Raw genomic sequence first — 22,408 nt, 5'->3', positions numbered from 1 at the left:
TGCGCCACCTCGGCTCTTTGTAGAGTGCAGTACTGCACTCTAACCACTGCGCCACCACATCTTGCAATACTTATGGAAAGGAGATTGCAAGATGGTGAAGGATCTAGATTTTGGAATAGAATAGAATAGAATAATCATAATCATAATATTTCAAAGGGATCTTGGAGGTCTTCTAGTCCAACCCCCTGCCTAGGCAGGAAACCCTATACCGTTTCAGACAAATGACTATCCAACATCTTCTTAAAGACTTCCAGTGTTGGGGCATTCACAACTTCTGGAGGCAACTTCTGTTCCACTGATTAATTGTCCTGTCTGTCAGGAAATTCCTCCTTAGTTCTAGGTTGCTTCTCTCCTTGATTAGTTTCCACCCATTGCTTCTTGTTCTTGTTGTTTTCAGATGTTTTGGAGAATAGTTTGACTCCCTCTTCTTTATAGCAGCCCCTGAGATATTAGAAGACTGCTATCATGTCTCCCCTAGTCTTTCTCTTCATTAAACTAGACATACCCAGTTCCTGCAACCGTTCTTCCTATGTTTCAGCCTCCAGTCCCCTAATTGTTTTTGTTGCTTTTCAAAAGGAACTCTGCTGGTTTTGGAATCTTATTCCCAGTATAAAAAACTGCAACAGGAAAGGATAGAAAGACGACAAATTCTATTATTCTGATAATCATGTCCTCAAACAGCTCCTACTTTGTACTGGGGGAATCGTGACGAGAGAATAGCAGGGCATGAATATCTGTAGTCAGCAGGAATTCATATTTCATGGAATGGAATGATGTAATTTCTCCGTCCTTTTTTTCAGTTCCGCTTCTGTCCTGGGGTCCCAGCTTCAATTTTAGCATCTGGTATGTTGAACTCAATGGTATTGATGACCCAGATGTGGTACAGCCCTGCCTCAATTGGTACAGCAAGGTAGGATTGTAACCTGTGTATGAAACAGCTCCTGAGAGGGAGGGATGTTGTGCACGTGAGAGGGATGGAGGCTGGGAGGGCTCAATTGCAGCCGAGGGACTACCTGTATATCCTTCTGCTAAGTCTGTCCTTCGGAGCATTTTGATTTGCCCGCGGTGCGCACACTTCAGTGCTGTTCTCATAGGTTTTCTTGTGTTCCAGTAGTACCGTGAACAGGAAGCCATTCGCCTCTGCTTGAAGCACTTTCGCCAGCACAACTACACGGAGGCGTTCGAGTCCCTGCAGAAGAAAACTAAGATCGCCCTGGAACACCCCATGCTGACCGACCTTCACGAGAAGCTAGTCTTGAAGGGAGACTTCAACGCGTGCGAAGAGTTGATAGAAAAAGCGGTCAACGGTGAGTGCCCAAAAGGTTGGGTCGCAACGGCCATCTTGCGTCGGGAGCTGGGGAAGGGGGGAAACCCATTGTGCTGTCCCGAGGGAGAGGTTCACCATCCCAAGACAAAATGAGACAACTTACCACAGCCAACATGCCATGGGACAACTCGCTGCGGGACAATCCAACAATCCAATTTAGCAATAGCACTATACCGCTTCATGGTTCTTTACAGCAGAGGTGGGTTCCTACCATTTCGCACCTATTCGGTAGAACCGGTTCGTCAAATCTACCGAACGGGTTAGAAGAGGTTCCACCAGTGGACCCGGAAAGCAGACCACACCTACAGAAGAGGTTCCAAATTTTTTTGAAACCCACCACTGGTCCTTGGATATGATTATTCTACACTATCATGCTCATATTTATAAAACTCAGTGCCTCTGTGGAAGGTAAGGATGACTACTGCGTTTGTGGTGCAATCAGAACATTGCGTGTGTTGAAGTTGTTTTAACGCAAACCAAAGATGCCTTTTAAAAAACAAGTTTACATCCTATTCTTATGCATGCCAGTGCTGTGTGTGAGGTAATTTAAGGTGGTTCTGACAAGTGTCGTCGGCATCTTCATATCCGGTCACATGGGCGGCAAGCCACTCCCATCAGGACACATGGGTGGCAAGCCACTCCCACAAAGGAGGCCACACCCACAGAGTAGGTTCGAACAATTTTTGAAACCCACCACTGCTTTACAGTCTTCTCTAAGCAGTTTACAGAGTCAGCCTTTTGTGCCCCCCAACAACCTGGGTCCTCTTTTTACCGACCTCAGAAGGATGGAAGGCTGAGTCGACCTTGAACCGGCCAGGATCGAACTTCTAGCAGCCAGCAGAAGTAGCCTGCAGTACTGCATTCTAACCACGGCGCCACCACAGCTCATTTAATTATTTAAAATAATTTGTTTACATTTTGTTCATTCACATTTTATTTTGTACCCTTCTTTGGCATCCTTTAAGGGACGCGGGGGCTCAGTGGCTAAGACGCTGAGCTTGTCAATCAAAAAGGTCGGCAGTTTGGGGGTTTGAATCCCTAGCGTCGTGTAACGGGGTGAGCTCCCATTACTTGTCCCGGCTTCTGCCAACCTAGCAGTTCGAAAGAACGTAAAACGTGCAGATAGAAAAATAGGAACCACCTTTGGTGGGAAGGAAACAGCGTTCTGTGTACCTTTGGTGTTTAGTCATGCCGGCCACATGACCACGGAGACGTCTTCGGACAGCGCTGGCTCTTTGGCTTTGAAACGGAGATGAGCACCGCCTCCTAGAGTTGGGAACAACTAGCACATACATGCGAGGAGAACCTTTACCATTACCTTGGCATCCTTTCCTTAATGATTCTATTAGATCAGGAGTCCCCAACTCCCTGGTCTATGGACCAGAACCGGTCTGCAGCAGGCCAACAAACTCTCTGCGCGAACAAGCGAAGCCCCAGGAGGGATGCAGGCAGCAAACAAAACAACGCCCCCTTCTGGACCATGGAAAAACCTCTCTCCATGGAACCTTTTGGGCCTGGTGAGCATGACTTGCAAAAAGATCAAATCTTAACTGCTGATGCTTTCCAGGAAACCCAAATGGGTTTTCATTCTTTTGCAGAAATTTTTTTGCCCCATGGCTATTTCTCTACAATGCCCCTGTTTGAATTTACCGTATTTTTCAGAGTATAAAACGCACCTCTCCCCCCCAAAAAAGAGGGCGAAAATCTGGGTGATGTCTTGTACAATGAATACAGCATTTTTGGCCTAGCAAAACCCCGCCCCCTTTGCAAAAATGGGCGTGCAGAGGGTTTGGGAGAGCGGTGTTAGGCTGTTTCTTCAATATTAGTATAACTCTTGCCCTGCGGTGAGTTGTCTCATGGCAAATTGGCCATGGCGAGTTAGCTTGTGGTGAATTGGCTGCAGTAATTTGGCTGCGACGAAATGGCTGTGTCCAGTTCGCCAAGGTGAGTTGTCGTAGACCCATCCCAAGGCCACCGGCTTAGGAATGGAAGGTAAAGACCCATCATCTAACCCTATGATGGCGAACCTATGGCACGCGGGAGTGTGTGTGCATGCAGGGGATGTGCATGTGCGGGGGGGACACATGCATTGGGAATGCTCGCATTGCATTTTTGGGACTCGCGCAGCACTCCCCGCGCCATGTTTTGACTTCCAGGTTGGTGTTGGAGGCCTTACATGCTCAAAAAAGGGTGAGTGGGGAGGGCACGCACGGCCCTCCATGCTCCATTTTGGGCCTGGAAATCCTTCCCCACCGACCTGGAAACCAAAAATGGGTGAGGGGAGTGGGGCGTATGCACGGGGTGGGTGGGTGAACACTGTGGGTCACGCGCTCATGCGTGGGGGGGGGCGATGGGAGGTTGTTGCATGCATGTTGCAGCAGCAGGCAATGACAAAAAGGTTAGCTATCACTGATCTAACCAAAACAACTTCGAATGTGACTGGATAATCAGGAGGTAACAGGTGGGTGGAACAAAAAAAGAGGAAGATGAACTGGGCAAATCTTTGCGCGTAAAATCTCAGTTCCGGCTTTGCTTCATCGTAACCACTTGGCGTTTAGTAAAAGCCCTCTTTTCACTACAAAGGAGTTCTGAGGTTTTCCTTTCTGAGAAAACCAAGCTGGGGCAGAGCTGACAAGTTGAGAGGAAGGCCAGAGGCATTTCTGACGGTCTTGTTAAGGAGCTGGTGAATTCATGGCTGTGTGTTGTGTGTGTGTGTGTGTTTTTCTAAAAGTTCCACGTACCGTATATACTCGAGTATAGGCCGACCCGAATATAAGCCGAGGCACCTAATTTTACCACAAAAAAACTGGAAAAGTTATTGACTCGAGTATAAGCCTAGGGTGGGAAATGCAGCAGCTACCGGTAAATTTCAAAAATAAAAATAGATACCAATAATGTTTTTGAATATTTATTTCAAAGAAAAACAGTAAACTAGCGGTGTATTCAATGAAATACTTCACTCACCTCATGATGCTGATGTCCCGCTGTGATGATGATGTCCCGTGCAGCCGCGGGAGCAATGTCCCGCCTCCTATGACACACGGCACAGTGATTCCTATCATTGGATCACTGTACCAGAGGAGGTGGGACATCGCTATGTGGCTGCTTGCCATAACAAGGAGGAGGTGGGACATTGTTGCAGAGCGGCAGGAGGGGGAGGAAGGGGAATCGTAAGACAGCCCTGCATTACATTAGAACGTGAGGAGGGGGGATGGTGCGGTGCGCGCTGCGCGGCAAACTGACACAGAGGGAGGGGAAACTCACAGGGGCACTGGGCCATTCACGAGTGTCACCCAGCGGCATGGCCCCGCCCCTTTTTCTACTCCATTTCGGGCAAATTTTTCACTGACTCGAGTATAAGCCGAGGCAGCTTTTTTCAGCCCCAAAAGTGGGCTGAAAAACTAGGCTTATACTCGAGTATATACAGTATGTTGAAAATGTATTATCCTGTAGAGATAATTCTGGGAATTGCAACCTCAGGGCATCTGGTGGGTGAGCTGTTGGGGAAGGCTGCCGCCGAGGACTTTTAGCCTGTGATTTGTGTTGTGTTATATACTGCTGGCTTCCTTCTAACTCTCGGTGTTGCTATTGTTTTCTGCACCGTGGGTGGCTGACAAATCCAAACAGAGCAGAAAGCTGTGTGTTTATTTTGCATAAGCTTCTCGTGTTGCCAGAGGGCCTTTCCGGATGATCCTAGGGCCAGCTAGGTTGTCATTTTCATTGTGTGAAAAATAGCCATGTATACGGCGTGCAGGTAGTCTTCGACGTACCGCCATGATTGAGGCCAAACCTTTCTGTTGCTAAACACAACATCAGGGTTCCAAGTAATAGATCCATCGCAAGCGAAAATGCCGAGGCAGGTAGATTCCTCAAAGAATAGCTTTATTGGAAATACCATATTGGCACGTATCTGGTGAAAACCAGCTCTGAGAGGTCACGAGTGAAAGTTTCCCCTCCCCAATTCCAAACCATCAGTCACATGGGCCAATCAAGGCAGCATCCACTGGTCTGGTGACATCACTCCTCCTTCCCCCGGCCATATGTGAGAACGTCCTTGGTTCTCAAGAGAAAGTATTTTGTTTTGACTTCCCAGCCCCAGCTATCGAATCCTCCCTCCCTATCCCTCAGGTCCATTGTGGAGTGACTGAAGCTCCAAGATGGCTTCAGCCAGGCCAGCTTCAGGGTTGACACTAGACAGTTGTTAATTGAGTTTTAGGCCCGGTACTCTTCAACATCTTCATCAATGATTTGGATGAGGGAATAAATGGGGAACTCATCAAATTTGCAGATGACACCAAGCTGGCAGGAATAGCCAACACTCCAGAAGACAGGCTTAAGATGCAGAAGGATCTTGACAAACTTGAACATTGGGCACTATCTAATAAAATGAAATTCAATGCTGAAAAGAGTAAGGTTGTACATTTAGGCAAGAAAAACCAAGTGCACAGGTACAGTATAGGTGGTACCTTCCTCAATGGTAGTAACTGGTAGAGAGCCGAGGTGGTGCAGTGGTTAGAGTGCAGTACTGCAGGCAACTTCAGCTGACTGCTATCTGCAGTTCGGCGGTTCAAATCTCACTGGCTCAAGGTTGACTCAGCCTTCCATCCTTCCGAGGTGGGTGAAATGAGGACCCAGACTGTGGGGGCGATATACTGACTCTGTAAACCGCTTAGAGAGGACTGAAAGCCCTGTGAAGCGGTATATAAGTCTAACTGCTATTGCTAACTGTGAGAGGGATCTTGGAGTCCTAGAGGACAACCATTTAAATATGAGCCAGCCGTGTGCAGCAGCTGCCAAAAAAGGCAACACAAATTGCTCACAAATTAATGTACAGGTAGTCCTCGACTTAAAACAGTTCATTTAACAGTTCATTTAACAGTTCAAAGTTACAACGGCACTGAAAAAAGTGACTTAGGACCATTTTTCACACTTATGACCTCGTGATCCAAATTCAGGTGCTTGTCTGTCGTTTCATACGACGGTTGCAGTGTCCCGGGGGTCATGTGATCCCCTTTTGCGACCTTCTGACAAGGGGGAGGAAAGCCCATTTCACTTGACAACCGTGTGACTCAATTAACAACCGCAGCCATTCACTTAACAACTTGCAGTCGTAAAATGGGGCAAAACTCCCTGTCTCACTCAGCCACAGGCATTGGGGGGTTCAGTTGCAGTTGTAAGCCGAGGACTACCTGTACGGGATCTCAACCCTGAGGCCAACCCAATTTAGAGGCTACATTCCCCGTTTCCAAATCCTGCCCAACTCTTGATAGTAGGTGGCGAGGGGCGAATTTTGATGTGATGCTTCCCCCGCCCCCCTTCAAAGCAACTCATGTGAAAAGCAAAAAGATCCGAGTGATGGATCTCTTGGCTTTTGCAAAAGAGATCCGTCAGCATGACTGTGCAAAAAGATCAAATCTTAACTGCTGATGCTTTCCAGAAAACCCCAAATGGGTTTTCATTCTTTTGCAGAATTTTTTTTTTTGCCCCATGGCGATTTCTCTACAACGCCCCTGTTTGAATTTACCGTATTTTTCAGAGTATAAGATGCACCTTTCCCCCCCCCCAAAAGAGGGTGAAAATCTTGATGCATCTTGTACAATGAATACAGCATTTTTGGCCTAGCAAAATCCCACCCCCTTTGCAAAAATGGGCGTGCAGAGGGTTTGGGAGGCTTGCAAAGTGCTCCTGGGGGCTAGGGAGGGCAAAAATGAGCAGAAAACGGGCCATTTTTGCCCCCCCCAGTCCCCAAGAGCACTCTACAAGCCTCCCAAAGCTCTGCATGCTCCCCCTTTTTCCCCCTTCAATTAATGAGGTGTGCAGAGGGTTTGGGAGACCCGCAGAGTGCAAAAACTTTACCTCTTCAAAATTATGGTGCGTCTTATACTCTGCTGTGTCTTATAGTTCGAAAAATATGGTATTTGCTTAAAAAGTATTTTTCATGCCAGCCTATTGTTCAGGGTGGACCTAATTTCTGGCTGTTTTTCCTTAAGATTGTTAGGCCTGTTTAAAATCTTTAAACTCTTTAAAAATCTTTAAACTCTGTCATGATTTGCTATCACAACGGTGTCTAGACAGCACGATGGATTCAAATCGCTGGGCAGAATAGGTGTGCTATAAACGCTGGTAGTCCTCAACTTATGACAGTACATTTAGTGACCGAGGATGTTGCGATGGGAAGAACGTGGCCGCTCACTCTTTTCTTTTTCCTTTCAAACAGACGGCTTGTTCAACCAGTACATCAGTCAGCAGGAATACAAACCACGATGGGGTCAGATCATCCCCAAAAGCACCAAAGGTACAGTATTGAACCTGGGTTGGCCATGAGCTATTTCCGAGGACCTTACTGACGCAGAAGGTAGACCTTGACTCACAACAACAATTTTTTAGTGCCATTGTGAGGCACCTGTCAGGGTTCAAAGTAATACACCCATAATAAATAGAACTCGAAGCAGGTAGATTCCTCAAAGAACTGGTTTATTTGATATATCGTATTGGCACAGGCTGGTGAAAATCCGTGACCCGACAAATGCGTGCTTGACTAAAGCGCGCCGACAAAACTGCGACGTCATCAACGCGCCCACAACAGCACGCTGACAACAGCACGCTGACAGAAGCGCGATTTAAGTTAAGGTAAGGGTTAGGTTCAGGGTTAATTTTAGATTTAGGGTTAGGTTCAGGGTTAGGGTTAGGGTTAGGTTTAGGGTTAGGTTTACAGCACGCTTCTGTTGGCGCGCTGTTGTCGGCGCGCTTCATCGCTCATTCGTTGGCGCAGTTTAGAACTCGCGGTTTTGTCACCACGGTTTAGTCGGGCGCACTTTTGTCGGGCGCGCTTTTGTCGGTGAACCGTGAAAATCGACTGAATATTACCATGGTTTTCACTTAATTAAAAGTAAACGTTCTTCCCCCTTCTTCAAACACCCAATCACATGGTCCAATCATCGTATCACCCAGTTGCTGGTAACTTAACTCCTCCTCTCTCCAACCACCTGTGGGAATGTCCTTGGTTCCTAGGAGAAAGTACTTTGCTTTGGCTACAAAACCCCATCTATCTCTATTCCCCCCTCCCTATCCCTCAGCTCCAGTGTGGCAACACCGAAGCTCAGAAAATGGCCTTGCTCAGGTCATCTTCAGAGTTGGTAACAACCACAATTGGGCCCCAAATTTTTCTCGTTAAGCGAAGCAGTCCTTCAGCAAGTGTCCGTCCCCTCCCCCCAATTTTACCACCTTCCTTGCTGCGGTTCTTAAGCGAACCACTGCACTCGTTAAAGTTGTTCGTGAATCCGGCTTCCCCTTTGATTTTGCTCATCAGAAGGTTGCAAAAGGGGATCACATGACACATTAACCCCCCCCCCCCAACACAGCAACCGTTGTAAATATGAGCCAGTTGCCAAGCGTCTGAAATTTGAATTTTGGGGATGCTGCAACAGTCATTAGGTGTAAAAACAAATGCTCATCAGTCACTATTTTCCAAGGCTGTTGTAACTTTTTTTTTAAATTGAATTTTTTTTAAAAAAAGGCTTTTACAAATATTTACCTTTCCCTCCCCCGCCCTCTCCAACCGCGCCCACCCCCCCAAACCTCCCCCCCCCCGACTTCCCAGAACAAATACAGGGTATAAATCTTTTAACAAACATATGCTAAAATAAACTTAAAGAAAGTTAGTATCATCTTTCATTTGAGCTTTAACTCCTCTTTTGTTAGGCTAACTCTAAACAGATTATATCATTCCTTGCTTCTTCAGTCAAAAACTATCTGGAGTTTCTTAGTTCCGTATTTATTTTGAATATAGTCAGTCCATCTCCTCCACTCCAGTTTATATTTTTCATTTGAGTGGTCCTTAAGATATGCTGATATTTTAGCCATCTCTGCTAAGTTTGTTACTTTTATTGTCCATTCTTGAGTAGTAGGCAAATCTTCCTTCTTCCAGTATTGCGCCACCAACAGTCTTGCTGCCATTAAGTACAAAATCAAGTTAGTCTCTATAACAGTACAATCAGTAGTTATACCTAACAAAAATAACTGAGGGGTAAACTTTATCCTTTTTTTAAGCACATTTTGCATAATCCACCATATTTTTATCCAGAATGCTTTAACCTTTTTACAAGTCCACCATATATGATAATATGTAGCATCAACACAATCACCTCTCCAGCATTTAGGTTGTAAATTCGGATACATACAGGCCAATTTTTTAGGATCTAAATGCCATCTATAAAGGCTGTTGTAACTTTGAACGGTCACTAAATGAACTGTTATATGTCAAGGACTACCTATATTCCAAAGGTTTTTTTTTTCTTTAATGCAGCTGGATTTGTTGGGGCATAGGAAGAAGGGCAAAGAAACCCACTAATGGTTGATTGTTGTTTTGTTCGATTCAAACAGGTGATGGTGAGGACAGCAGGCCAGGAATGAGAGGAGGGCATCAAATGGTCATTGATGTTCAGACAGGTGAGCCTTCTTATTTTTCCTGGTGTTTTTTTTTTTAAACCGGAGACTCGGATTCTAGTCTACTCTCAGCCCCAAAATTGGCTGATTGTTTTGGGTAAGTCACCAGCTCTCAGCTGTGTTAATACCACTTTATAATGCCTTGGTATTATGGCCACACTGGGGACACGGCATTCAGTTTCAGTCGCCACAATGTAAAAAAGATGTGGAGACTCTGGAAAGAGTGCAGAGAAGAGCAACAAAGAGGATTAGGGGGACTGGAGGCTAAAACATATGAAGAACGGTTGCAGGAATTGAATATGTCTCATTTAATGAAAAGAAGGACTCAGGGTGACATGATAGCAGTGCTCCAATATCTCAGGGGCTGCCCCAAAGAAGAGGGAGTCAAGCTCTTCTCCAAAGCACCTGAGTGTAGAAGAAGAAGCAATGGATGGAAACTAATCAAGGAGAGAAGCAACTTAGAATTGAGGAGAAATTTCCTGACAGTTAGAACAATGAATCAGTGGTACACCTTGCTTCCAGAAGTTGTGAATGCTCTAACGCTGGACATTTTAAAGAAGATGTGGGATAACATATTTGTCTGAAGTGGTGTAGGGTGTCCTGCCTAAGCAGGGGGTTGGACTAGAAGACCTCCAAGGTCCCTTCCAATTCTGGTATTCTATTGTATTCTTTTTTTCATTTCTTTCAATTTTGATATTTATTAAAACGTCCGGTGTGTTTTATCCGAATGCCTATTTCCCCCTGTTTATTGTGGTGATTCCGATCTCTAGTTCTTGTGAGCCATCTTGAAAATGCGAACAAATAATATTAAAAAAAAAAAAACGTTGCTAAACCCTTACTGCTGGCTTCTGACCTGTGACGTGTTGTTTTCAATATATACCTAATGCCCAAGCATTCAAATTAAAAGGGAGGAAAAAAAAATTCACTGAGCTTTAATTAAAGCAAGTCCCATTTCCGTTTGGCTGAACAATTGCCACCAAATATTTATCTCTCCTAACTCCAATTCACTTTACCTGTTCCAGTTACGATCGCGTAAGAGGGATTAAATTATTATACCCCACCAATATTGTTTCAGTAAGCGCTGATGCAGTTCGAAAGCACCTCCTAGTGGATAGAAAATGTGAAAGGATCTGAGATTTTAATTGAGAATTCTGAAATAACACAGTTCCAACTTGAGAAATGTGATAGGAAATACAGGTAGCTTTCGACTTACGGCAGTTCATTTAGTGACCATTTTTACACTTATGACCGTTGCAGCACACCCACACACACTCCAATGGTCACGAGTCACGTGATTTACATTCGGATACTTGTCAACTGGTTCATATTTATGACGGTTGCAGTATCCCGGGGTCATGTGATCCTCTTTTGTGACCTGATCAAGCAAAGTTCAGGGGGAAGCCGGTTTCACTGAACAACCGTGTAACTAACTTTAGCAACTGCAGTGATTCACTTAACAGTTGCGGTGGAAAAAAAAGCCATAAAATGGGGCATAACTCATTTCACAAATGCCTTGCTTGGTAACTGAAATTTGGGGCTCAATTGTGAAGTCCCTAAATCGAGGACTCCCTGTATTAACGATGACATTACATCTGGTCGTAAGTGAGATTCTAATTTTTGGGGGGGTCAGATAGTAGTCAGGCCATTTCTCTGGATGTATTTTGAATGCTCACTTTTAAAGTTGGCCCATTTGGTCATTTTTTTTTTTTTTTTTGACTAGAAGACCTCCAAGGGCCCTTCCAACTCTGTTATTCTGTTCTGTTCCTGTTTCTATTCTGTTCCGTTCTAAATTATTCTGTTCTGTACTATTGTGTTCTGTTTTGTTCTTTTCTATTCTGTTCTATTCTCTTCATTCTCTTCAGTTCTATTCTATTCTCTATTTTATTTTTCATTCTGTTCTGTTCTATTGTATTCTGCTTTGTTCTTTTCTATTATTCTGTTCTGTTCTATTCTTTATTCTATTCTATTCTATTCTGTTCTATTCTTTATTCTATTCCATTCTTCATTCTGTTCTGTTCTATTTTATTCTATTCTCTATTCTATTCTAATCTTCATTCTGTCCTGTTCTATTGTATTCTGTTTTCTTCTTTTCTATTATCCTATTCTGTTCTGTTCTATTCTCTATTCTTCATTCTGTTCTGTTCTGTTTTATTCTATTCTCTATTCTATTCTAATCTTCATTCTGTCCTGTTCTATTGTATTCTATTTTCTTCTTTTCTATTCTATTCTGTTCTGTTCTATTCTATTTTCTATTTTCTATTTTCTATTCTTCATTCTGTTCTGTTCTATTTTATTCTATTCTCTATTTTATTTTATTTTATTCTATTCTAATCTTCATCCTGTCCCGTTCTATTGTATTCTGTTTTCTTCTTTTCTGTTATTCTATTCTGTTCTATTCTCTATTCTTCATTCTGTTCTGTTTTATTCTATTCTCTATTCTATTCTATTTTATTCTATTCTAATCTTCATTCTGTCCTGTTCTATTGTATTCTATTTTCTTCTTTTCTATTATTCTATTCTGTTCTGTTCTATTCTCTATTCTTCATTCTGTTCTATTCTGTTCTATTCTGTTCTATTCTATTCTATTCTCTATTCCATTCCATTCCATGTTAATGGGGAAGCCAGATTCCCTCAACAGCCGTGTTAGTAATAACAACTGCAGTGATTCACTTAACAAAAGTGGCAAGGAAAGCTGTAACATGGGGCAAAACTGACTTAATAACCGTCTCGCTTAACAACATAAATGTTGAGCTCAATTGTGGTCGTACGTCAGTCGACTGTTCATCAACTCAGAAGAATAAAACTCAAATAGAATAGAAAGGAGGCAACTTGAAAGCAAAACCAAGACTTGTCTGTGAAAAGAACAAGAAGTTCTTTCTAATAAAAACAGTTGGGGAACAAAGCTTAAAAACTGGAAACTGGAACATAAAAATTAAATTCCTGAGTGCACAGAGGGCGGATCTTTCAAGAATCATGTCCTGACCTTTAGAAATGTAGATTTCAAGAATTTGAATGCATATGGCAAAGGAAGAGGCATTTGAACAGGCATTTAAAATAATACTTCTCTTAACACAGGGCTTTTGTTCCGCGATTCTTAAGTTTGACTAGGCACCAAAAATAACTTTGGTTATTTATAGCGCTGTCACTTCCAGAGAACAGCCTCTCCCGTCAAATCCGGAGACTGAAAAAAATTGGGAGTTTTACAAATTCTGCATTTAGGAAGGTGAGGGGGGGTGACCCGAATCTTTTACCCTATAACCACGATGGCAAACCTATGACACATGTGCCCAAAGTGGCATGCGAAGCCATGTCGCCCGGCACGCGCAGCCTTTGCCTCTTTGTCTTCCGCGTTTCTGGCACGTATGCGTGTGTGACGATCTGCTGTCCTTTGTGCGCACAGCAGTGCTGAAAACCGGTGTGCACCTGCGTGTACCGGCCAGCTGATTGTCGGGTGTATATGCGCGCCAGAACCTGGAAGTCTGGCATTTCCGGAGCGCGATCCCTTTGCCCGTGTGGCAGTGCCGAAAACCAGCCTGCGCATGCGTGCTGGCCAGCTAATGTCGGGCACGCATGGATGCTATAATCCGGAAGTTCGGCTTTTCCGGAGCGCGGCCCTGATGAGCAAGCGTGCGTGTGTGCGACGTTTCCACGTGGTTTTTTTTTTTGCCGCTCAGTGCAAAAATTTTTCCCCATCACTGGCCTATAATTCCACAATATGGTGAGTAACAGACCTGTCTGTCTGTCTGCTCTGCCCTCGAAAAGCTCCGTTTGTATTAGGAAGGAATGTACTCTGTCTTTGCGCTGGAGGACTTTCCTTCTCCCAGCTCCCCGTCGGATGAATTCCTGTTTGTGAATGGTGTGCCCTGCCTAGACGTCGCAAGATGTTTCATGGGAGACCTCACTGGATAGGCGGCATGTGCCAAACCTGTTTTTTCCCCCCTTCCCTGGGTTATCAATTGGTCCATTGTAGTAAATGTGGGTTTTGTAAGCTGTGAGAATTTAGGCACACAAAGGGATGTACTCTTTGCAAAGAACACCGACTACTCGGTGCCCAGAATAAACAGTGTAATTACAGCTAACGACCCAAGGTAACCTTTTGGTGGGTGATAGTGGCCATTACAGCTGTTGCAAGCAGAGGTTATAATCAGATCTCCCTCTCTCTTTCTCTCTCTCCTTCTCCCTCTCTCTCTCTCTCCCTCTCCCTCTCCCTCTCCCTCTCTCCTTCTCCCTCTCCCTCCCTCCCTCCCTTTCCAATCATCCCCCCCTTCTGAAGCGTAATTACATCCTACTGCAGTAATTTTGGAGGTCTTCTAGTCCAGCTCAGGCAAGAAACGGTGTACCATTTCAGACAAATGGTGGTCCAATCTCTTTTAAAAAACCTCCAGTGATGGAGAACCCACAACTTCCAGAGACAAACAGTTCCACTGATTCGTTGTTGTTGTTGTTGTTAGTCGTGAAGTTGTGTCCGACCCATCGTGACCCCATGGATCACATACCTCCAGGCCTCCCTGTCCTCTACCATCCTCTGGAGTCCATTGAAGCTCACGCCGACTGCTTCGGTGACTCCATCCAGCCTCCTCCTTCTCTGCTGTCCCCTTCTTCTTCTTTTGCCTTCAGTCTTTCCCAGCATGAGGCTCTTCTCCAGTTGAGTCCTTCTTCCTTCTCATTGGGTGGCCAAAGGATTTGAGTTTCCTCTTCAGGGATCTGGCCTTCCAAAGAAGTCAGGGTGGATCTCCTCTAGGACTGACCGGTTGGATCGCCCTGCAGTCCAAGGGCCTCACGCTCCACTAATTAATTCTCCGAACTGTCAGGAAATTTCTCCTTAGTTCTAGCTTGCTTCAGTTTAAACCAAACAGCTTTCCATTTCTGGGGAAGCGGAGACCCCAACATTTTTTCTTTGCAGCCGAGCTTTGGGGGCCTCACATTTGGTGGAGTAATGTCCTTTTTCCCCCCCCTTTCTAATGTTTTGATCAGAAACCGTTTATTTGTTTGGCGGCTGGGACGGGACGCAAGATCTGGCGGATTTCTGGGCGTACAGCGTGAAGGAAAACCAGTGGACGTGTATATCCAGAGACACCGAAAAAGAGGCAAGTCCCTTTATGTTTCTTTTAGGAGCAGGCAGTGTAATCCAAGCCAGATAACTCGGGGTTTTGTGTGCAAGCATGGAGGTCGCCCTCTCGCCCTTCTCCCTTCTTGTGCATTTTGAGAGAATACAAAGTCACACTCCTTTTTGCATCCCCCCCCTTCCCCCGCTTGTCTTTCATAAGAGTTGATGGAAAAGTTGTTCTGTTCCGTGGCTGAAAATAAACAAAGATGCTTTTTTGGCAGAACAGAATGAAGCAAAAGAATTTTTTTTTTTAAAAAAAAAAGAAACATGTTTAATGGGAGTTTTGGAACCGATGGGCGAATTGGGTCCAGCAAACAGGGCTGGGCTTCATCAAATATCCATGCAGAGAAAAAGGATTAAACTAAATCCTTCTGGTGTAGCCAGCAAGGATCTCAAGGTCCTAGGATTTGGGAAGGATTTAAATGGACTTTCCTTGAGTAGAGTCTTCAATTCTCCTAACTTCGCACCCCTCAACGTTTGCAACAGGAAGATTTGCTCGCCTCGCCCTGGTGGCTATAGAACAAAATATTGCTATGAAGTGTTTTTAAAGGCTTAAAAATGCCGTATCCCTACTGTGTGTTATAGGTAGTCCTCACCTTACAACCGCAATTGAGCCGAACATTTCCATTGCTAAGCAAAACACATGTTAAGTGAGTTTTGCCCCAACTTTCGGTCTTTCCTGCCATCATTGCGAAGTGAATGTCAGAGTGCTCACACTGTGACTATTTGAGACAACCCAGAAGCAATAACATCAAACAGAGGTTTGTAATAATAAATAGTGGTTTGTCTCTATAAAAGAATATATACATACACATACTAGGCAAAGGTCAAACAATCAACAGCTACAGCACAGAAGCACGCACGGAGAGAGAGAGAGCTATGCCCCAATCGGGCCTCTCTTATAATACTTTTAAAGTGGTAACAGTCAAATAACCCTGCTGACTCATTCCTACCATTGCATCATTGTTACAGCATTACTGTATTACAACAACATTACAGGCACCTGGTCAGCTATTAAATCATCATTAGCCTGACAGTGAATTACTGCAGTTGTTGAGCTAATTAAAAGGTGTTTAAGTGATCTGGCTTTTCCCACTCACTTTGCTTGTCAGGAAGTCGCAAAATGTGTTCATATGACCACGACAGACTTCAACCGTCACAAATATGTGCCACTTGCCAAGCCTCCAAATTTTGGTCTTGTGATACAGTGGCTGTAAGTGTGAATCGGTGGTTGTAAGTGCAGGGCTAGATGAATCAAAAGTTGGAATTAAGATTTCTGGGAGAAATATCAACAACCTCAGATATGCAGCTGATGCCACTCTAATGGCAGAAAGCAGAGAGGTACTAAAGAGCCTCTTGATGCGGGTGAAGGAGGAGAGTGCAAAAGTCGGCTTGAAACTCAACATTAAGAAAACTAAGATCATGGCATCTGGCCGTCTCAACTCCTGGCAAATAGATGGGGAAGACATGGAGGTAGTGACAGATTTTATTTTCCTGTGCTCCAGGTTCACCACAGATGGGGACCACAGCCAAGTAATAAAAAGAGGCCTGTTCCCGGGGAGGAAAGCTAGGGCAAATCTAGACAGCATCCTAAAAAGCAGAGGCATCACCCTGCCAACAAAAGTGCGCATAGTCAAGGCTATGGATTTCCCCGTTGTAACAGATGGCTGTGAAGGTTGGACCATAAGGAAGGCTGAGCGCCAAAGAATGGAGGCCTTTGAACTTTGGTGCTGGAGAAGACTCCTGCATTGAGTCCCTTGGACTGCAAGGCGATCCAACCGGTCAGTCCTAGAGGAGATCCACCCTGACTGCTCTTTAAAAGGCCAGATCCTGAAGAGGAAACTCAAGTGCTTTGGCCACCTAATGAGAAGGAAGAAGGACTCCCTGGAGAAGAGCCTCATGCTGGGAACGATGGAGGGCAAAAGGAGGTGGCTGGATGGAGTCACTGAAGCAATTGGCGTGAGCTTCAATGGACTCCAGAGGATGGTAGAAAGGCAGGAAAACCTGGAGGAATGTTGTCCGTGGGGGTCGCGATAGGTCGGACACGATTTCACAACTAACAACGAAGTGTGAAAAACAATCGTATGTAATTTTTTCAACGCCATTCTAACTTCAAAAAGTCACTGAGCAAATGGTTCTAAGGGCTAACCGTAGTTATATATCTCCTTCATTTTTCTGTATTCGTTATGTTTATACACCTCTGGATTTAACAAGGCCCCTAGCAGTTACTAACAACACAACCCAGAGTCCCAATGGGAGTGGGCGGCATACAAATTTCATTAAACTCGAAACATTAAATTCGAACCCCCCTCCCCAAAATACGGACACATTCCCTTAAATGTAGAAAGTATATCAGTGATTAATTATTTCTCCCCCAAAGCAAAAAATGTACCTATCTCTCATAAACACCAGTGCATGGAGTCCTACTTGAACATCTGGCGCAGAGCAGGTGATGCCAAGGTCATTGGCTTTTCTGACCCGTAATTAAAATCGGAGACAAACTGATCACAGCCAAAGCCAGATAAATAGTTTCCTGACTTCAGATGTTTTCCAATATTGCTGTAAGGGGAAAGGCAGGATGGTCATGAACAAGCTATTAAGAAGAAGGATCTGTGAATTCTTAGAACATTTGCTTCTCTGTGTTAATGATTTTCTTGAAATACAAAGTACTTTCATGATGTACAATGGCCCAGAAGTGTGTCCGGTTATCTGGGAGAAAGGCTGGTGAATATTACATTCGCAGGCTTCAGCAGGGCTGGGGGAAAGGGAAAATGCCCCCCTTTTTGTGGAAAACGCCCCATTTTCCACCCGTTTTTGTGAAAAATGGACATTTTTGCCTTCCTGCTATCCCACTGAAGCGTGCAGAGTGCTCCTGGGAGGTGGGGAGGACAACAACTTTTAAATTTCTTGCTTACCTCTTTGAAATCTTGGTGCATCTTATACACCGGTGCGTCTTATAGTTCAAAGAATACGGTAGTATTCTTCCAGTCAAAACCGAAGAAGCCTCTTGGATGAGAAGCGAAACATCTTCAAAGAAAAACAAGGAAGTCCAGTTGCCTCTTGAAAAAGCCCCTTTGGGATAACCACAACCTGGATGGCTGAGAATCTCTACAACCATTTCCTTTCTAACGATCCCTAGTTAGATTTCCCCAAAGCTTGGCCATCTGGCATCCCAGAACACATTAAAAAGGCATGGCTTTGATTGTCTCTTCCGTTAAGTCCGGTAGCACGAACGCACGATAAAATACCTTGCTTCCAAAATTAGGACAGGAGTTATTGTCCCAGATGTGTGATTGTCTACAAATATTCAATTTCGCTGCCGTTTACCCAAAAACCTAAATAAATTTTAAAGAAGTGCTAATTGTCACCTTTCAACATAGTTGAAACAGCCTCGTGATCTTCCGCCAGTTTTCCCAAAGAGAGTTTCAGGTTGACCGAAGATCTGAAAATATTTCTGACAGGAGCGATCGACAGCTTTCCTAAAAAAGAAAAAAAGAAAAAAAAAAGCCAGCAGGAATTAATGATTCTTCTGTTTATCACATATAACAAGCGCTACAAAACACCCAACATTTTCTCTGTGTGAGTTTCACAGATGGAAGACAGCTGAATCCCGGGTTCTGCAGAGTCCCGATCCTGCGCACCCCCCCCTTCTGAACCGGCCTAACCCGTTTCCCGTTCTTTCTTCTCTCCAGAACGGTCCAACGGCTCGGTCCTGTCACAAGATGTGCATCGACATCCAGCGAAGGCAGATCTACACCTTGGGGCGTTACCTGGATTCCTCTGTGAGGAACAGCAAATCCCTGAAAAGCGACTTCTACCGCTACGACATCGACACGAACACCTGGATGTTGCTGAGCGAAGACACGGCCGCTGACGGAGGCCCCAAGCTTGTGTTCGACCATCAGGTCAGTGTCGTTCATTCGCACCCTAAGCTTAAGAGCCCTTGGAGCGTTGCTTTAATTGTATTTGTGCTGGTAAGGATGGGTTTGCAACCTCCAGGGGTTGTTGTGTGATGCTTTGTGAGCGGGAGGGATCTTGGGAGTCCTGGCGGAAAGTCACTTCAATATGAGCCAGCAAGTGTGCTGCGACTGCCAAAGAAGCCAATGCAATTCTAGGCTGCATTAATAGAGGGATAGAATCAAGATCATGCAAAGGGTTAATACTACTTTATAAGGCCTTGGTAAGGCCACATCTGGAATGCTGCATCAAGGTTTGGTTTCTCGATAGATAGATAGATAGATAGATAGATAGATAGATAGATAGATGATAGATAGATAGATAGATAGATAGATAGATAGATGATAGGTAGATAGGTAGAGGTAGAGGTAGAGGTAGATAGATGTAGATAGATAAATAGATAGATAGATGATAGATAGATAGATAGATAGAGAGATAGAGAGATAGAGAGATAGATAGATAGATATAGATAGATAGATGTAGATATAGATAGATGTAGATATAGATAGATAGATAGATAGATAGATAGATAGATAGATAGATAGATAGATAGATAGATAGATAGATATAGATATATATATTTAGTGTCACAACCCCTGGTATGCCCCAATTATGGGAGGAAGCTAACAGCTTCCATTATCTGTCAATCGGCTCGTCACAAGAGTCCATCACGACAGAAACCCAATATTTTTACTGTTGCCTTTGTTATATTTGTGTTATATTTGTGCTGATAAATAAATAGAGACTAGTATAGATCTATTTCAAGCTATTTAGCTCTCATCAGCTAGCCATACCCTTACTGGGATTCGAACCTGTGCTCTATTACATCTTAGGCAGACGTCTTAGCCATTAAGCCACAGGTTCTCCTCCTTATCAGCAGAAGCCAGGGAGGAAGGTATATATTTAGTGTCACAACCCCTGGTATGCCCCAATTATCAGCACAAATATAACATAGATATAGATATATAGATAGATGATAGATAGATAGATATAGATATATAGAGATATATAGATATAGAGATAGATATAAATGTGTGTGTGTGTGTGTGTGTGTGTGTTTGTGTGTGTGTGTGTGTTCCACCCTTGGAGAACTTCACTTCGATATTTCTAGCTCACCTAGGCAGATGTTTTGACTGAGTGGACAAAAGCATTGCCCACAAGGATTCTTCTTGAGACCTTTATCCTCATCCACCTTCCAAGGGTCAATATTCACCATTGGTTTAATATCCAAGTTCAATGTTCCCCAATAATCATCTATATATATATAAATAGCTGATGAGGTTACCTAGTTGGATCATGAAACATCTGCAACAAAACAACCAAGCTCAGAGACCACCAAGGAACCCACACTTGTCGTCGTTTTCCTCCTCCTATGAATAGAATAGAATAGCATCTCTCTCTATATATAAATGACTCTGTGTGTGTGTGTGTGTGTGTGTTTGTGTGTATGTATGTATGTATGTTTGTATGTTCCAGCATAACCCTAGAACGCCTTGAGCAATTTCAACCAAACTTAGAACACGGATTACTTACTCTATGGAAAAAAATACTGTGGGATTAAGACATCCCTAACACCCCTCGGGCTGTGTGATTTGCTAAGATACAGCCTGTTGTGCCTTAAAACGGCTTCAACCGTACTGTCGTAAAATGGCTTCTGAAGCGCAGTGGAGTTGCCATGGTAACGGCTTCACAGTACTCCACCAGGGGGCTCCCTCTGGTAAGGGGGACAATCCAACATTAGAAATTACATTTGGTCTGGACATTCCCCTGCCCCCCCCCCCCCAATAAATAACACTGGGTTATCGTCTAGTTTTTAATAAAAATGCCTTCCATTTGTTTGCAGATGTGCATGGATTCAGAGAAACACATGATCTATACCTTCGGGGGAAGGATTTTGACCTGCAACGGCAGTGTGGACGACAGCCGGGCCAGTGAACCGCAATTCAGCGGCCTCTTCGCTTTTGACTGTCAGTGCCGGATATGGAAACTCTTGCGAGAAGATTCGTGTAATGCTGGACCCGAAGACGTTCAATCCAGAATAGGACACTGCATGTTATTTCATTCGGTAAGGACCAGCCTTCTGTGGGACTGCTTTAAGTGTATTATTTTGGCCTGTGTGTTAATTTATTACAATTTTATATAGGGAGTTGTAGGGACCTGGGGGGCGGAATTAAGAGGGCGATCATAAATTAACCAGATCAGTAGCATACAAAAGAAAATATGTTTAAAATGTTGTCGTTTACCACCAATGAGATTGCCCAAAATGTATCCGAACCTGTTGGAAGTGCAAGAAAATGCAAGGGACTTTCTATCATATGTGGTGGACCTGCCCGGAAACTCAAAAGTATTGGATTAAAATTTGGAAATGGATACAACAAATTACAGAGGAACAAATGGAATATAAACCAGAACTCTTTCTGCTGGGAATAACCAAGGGGAAATATAGAGAGAAAATTAAATACATACTAATACCCCTGTTGACTCCAGCCAGAATAGCGTTTGCCCAATGCTGGAAACAAAGTAATATTCCCCCAGATGAATGAGTGATTCAGAAAATTCTAGATTGTGCAGAAATGGACAAGTTAACATTAAGATTAAAGGACAAAGAAGAGTCTGAATACTATGAAATTTGGGATAATTGGTATAAATGGCTGCATAAGAGGAATAAAGTTAATTTAGCCAAGAAACAATAGAGAAATGTAATAGAACTGTAGATGAATGTATATAAATATAGAAGCGATATAAGATTGAAATATACAGGTGTGATGATACAACAAAGTTAATGTGATTATTTAGGATGTTATAGAGGGAAAAAACAATAAAAATTTGATCAACGAAGAGGGCGATCAGCTAGAATCTCTAAGTAGTCATCATTTAACTGAGTCCAACCTCTCTTGAATTCCATTGATATTAACTAATATCCAAAATTATTAGCGTAAATTTCTGGTACCAGTGTGACCGACCCCAAACTCACATTGCTAAGTGAGGCATTTGTTAAGTGAGTTTTGCCCCCTTTTTACAACCTTTCTTGTCACAGTCGTTAAGTGAATCACCACGCTTGTTACGTTGTTAAGACAGTTGTTAAGTGAATCTGGCTTCCCCATTGACTTCGCTTGTCAGAAGGTCTCAAAAGGGGGTCACATGGCCCCAGGACACTGCAACCGTCATAAATATAAGTCAGTTGCCGAGTCTCTGGATTTTAATCCCACAATCACGGGGGAATGCTGTAACGTGTTGTAAGTGTGAAAAAAACGTCCTAAGTCCCTTTTCTCAGTGATGTTGGAACTTGGAACACACTATGACTTACCTGCATTCTAGACCAGCAGTCACCAACTGGTGGTCTGTGAGAAAATTTTGATGGTCCACAGAAAAATTATTTGCATTTTTTATATTGCACTAAATCAGGGGTCCTCAAACTACGGCCCCTGGGACGGATGCGTGCAATGAACGCTTGTGTTGCTGCAGAGAGTCTCCCCCTTTGGGGTCTTTTTGTGCGGGTCAGGGGGGGGGGCAGAAATTCCAACTTGGGGTGTCTGCTTCAGCCTCCTGTGGGTTTGGACGAAGGCTGGAGG

General features: G+C 43.9%; 1 protein-coding gene across 2 annotated transcripts in view; it reads left to right on the top strand.

Moving 5' to 3' along the window:
- The first annotated feature begins 797 nt into the window (after nucleotides 1–797).
- Nucleotides 798–22,408, top strand: part of MKLN1 (muskelin 1) — a 45,387-nt gene continuing 23,776 nt past the window's right edge. Inside the window, exons 1-7 of one of the 2 annotated variants that reach the window (XM_032221749.1) lie at nucleotides 798–910; nucleotides 1,115–1,307; nucleotides 7,545–7,622; nucleotides 9,710–9,775; nucleotides 14,747–14,859; nucleotides 18,572–18,784; nucleotides 20,680–20,901. In XM_032221749.1, the coding sequence (XP_032077640.1) occupies nucleotides 1,226–1,307; nucleotides 7,545–7,622; nucleotides 9,710–9,775; nucleotides 14,747–14,859; nucleotides 18,572–18,784; nucleotides 20,680–20,901 (774 nt within the window). In that variant the 5' untranslated portion in view covers nucleotides 798–910; nucleotides 1,115–1,225. Of the gene's footprint in view, nucleotides 911–1,111; nucleotides 1,308–7,544; nucleotides 7,623–9,709; nucleotides 9,776–14,746; nucleotides 14,860–18,571; nucleotides 18,785–20,679; nucleotides 20,902–22,408 lie in introns of both variants that reach the window. The other variant, XM_032221747.1, reaches the window with a different exon arrangement.

The sequence above is a fragment of the Thamnophis elegans genome, chromosome 7 (genome assembly GCF_009769535.1).
Source record: "Thamnophis elegans isolate rThaEle1 chromosome 7, rThaEle1.pri, whole genome shotgun sequence".
NCBI classification, from domain to species: domain Eukaryota; kingdom Metazoa; phylum Chordata; class Lepidosauria; order Squamata; family Colubridae; genus Thamnophis; species Thamnophis elegans.
This window is presented reverse-complemented; position numbering and strand designations above follow the sequence as displayed.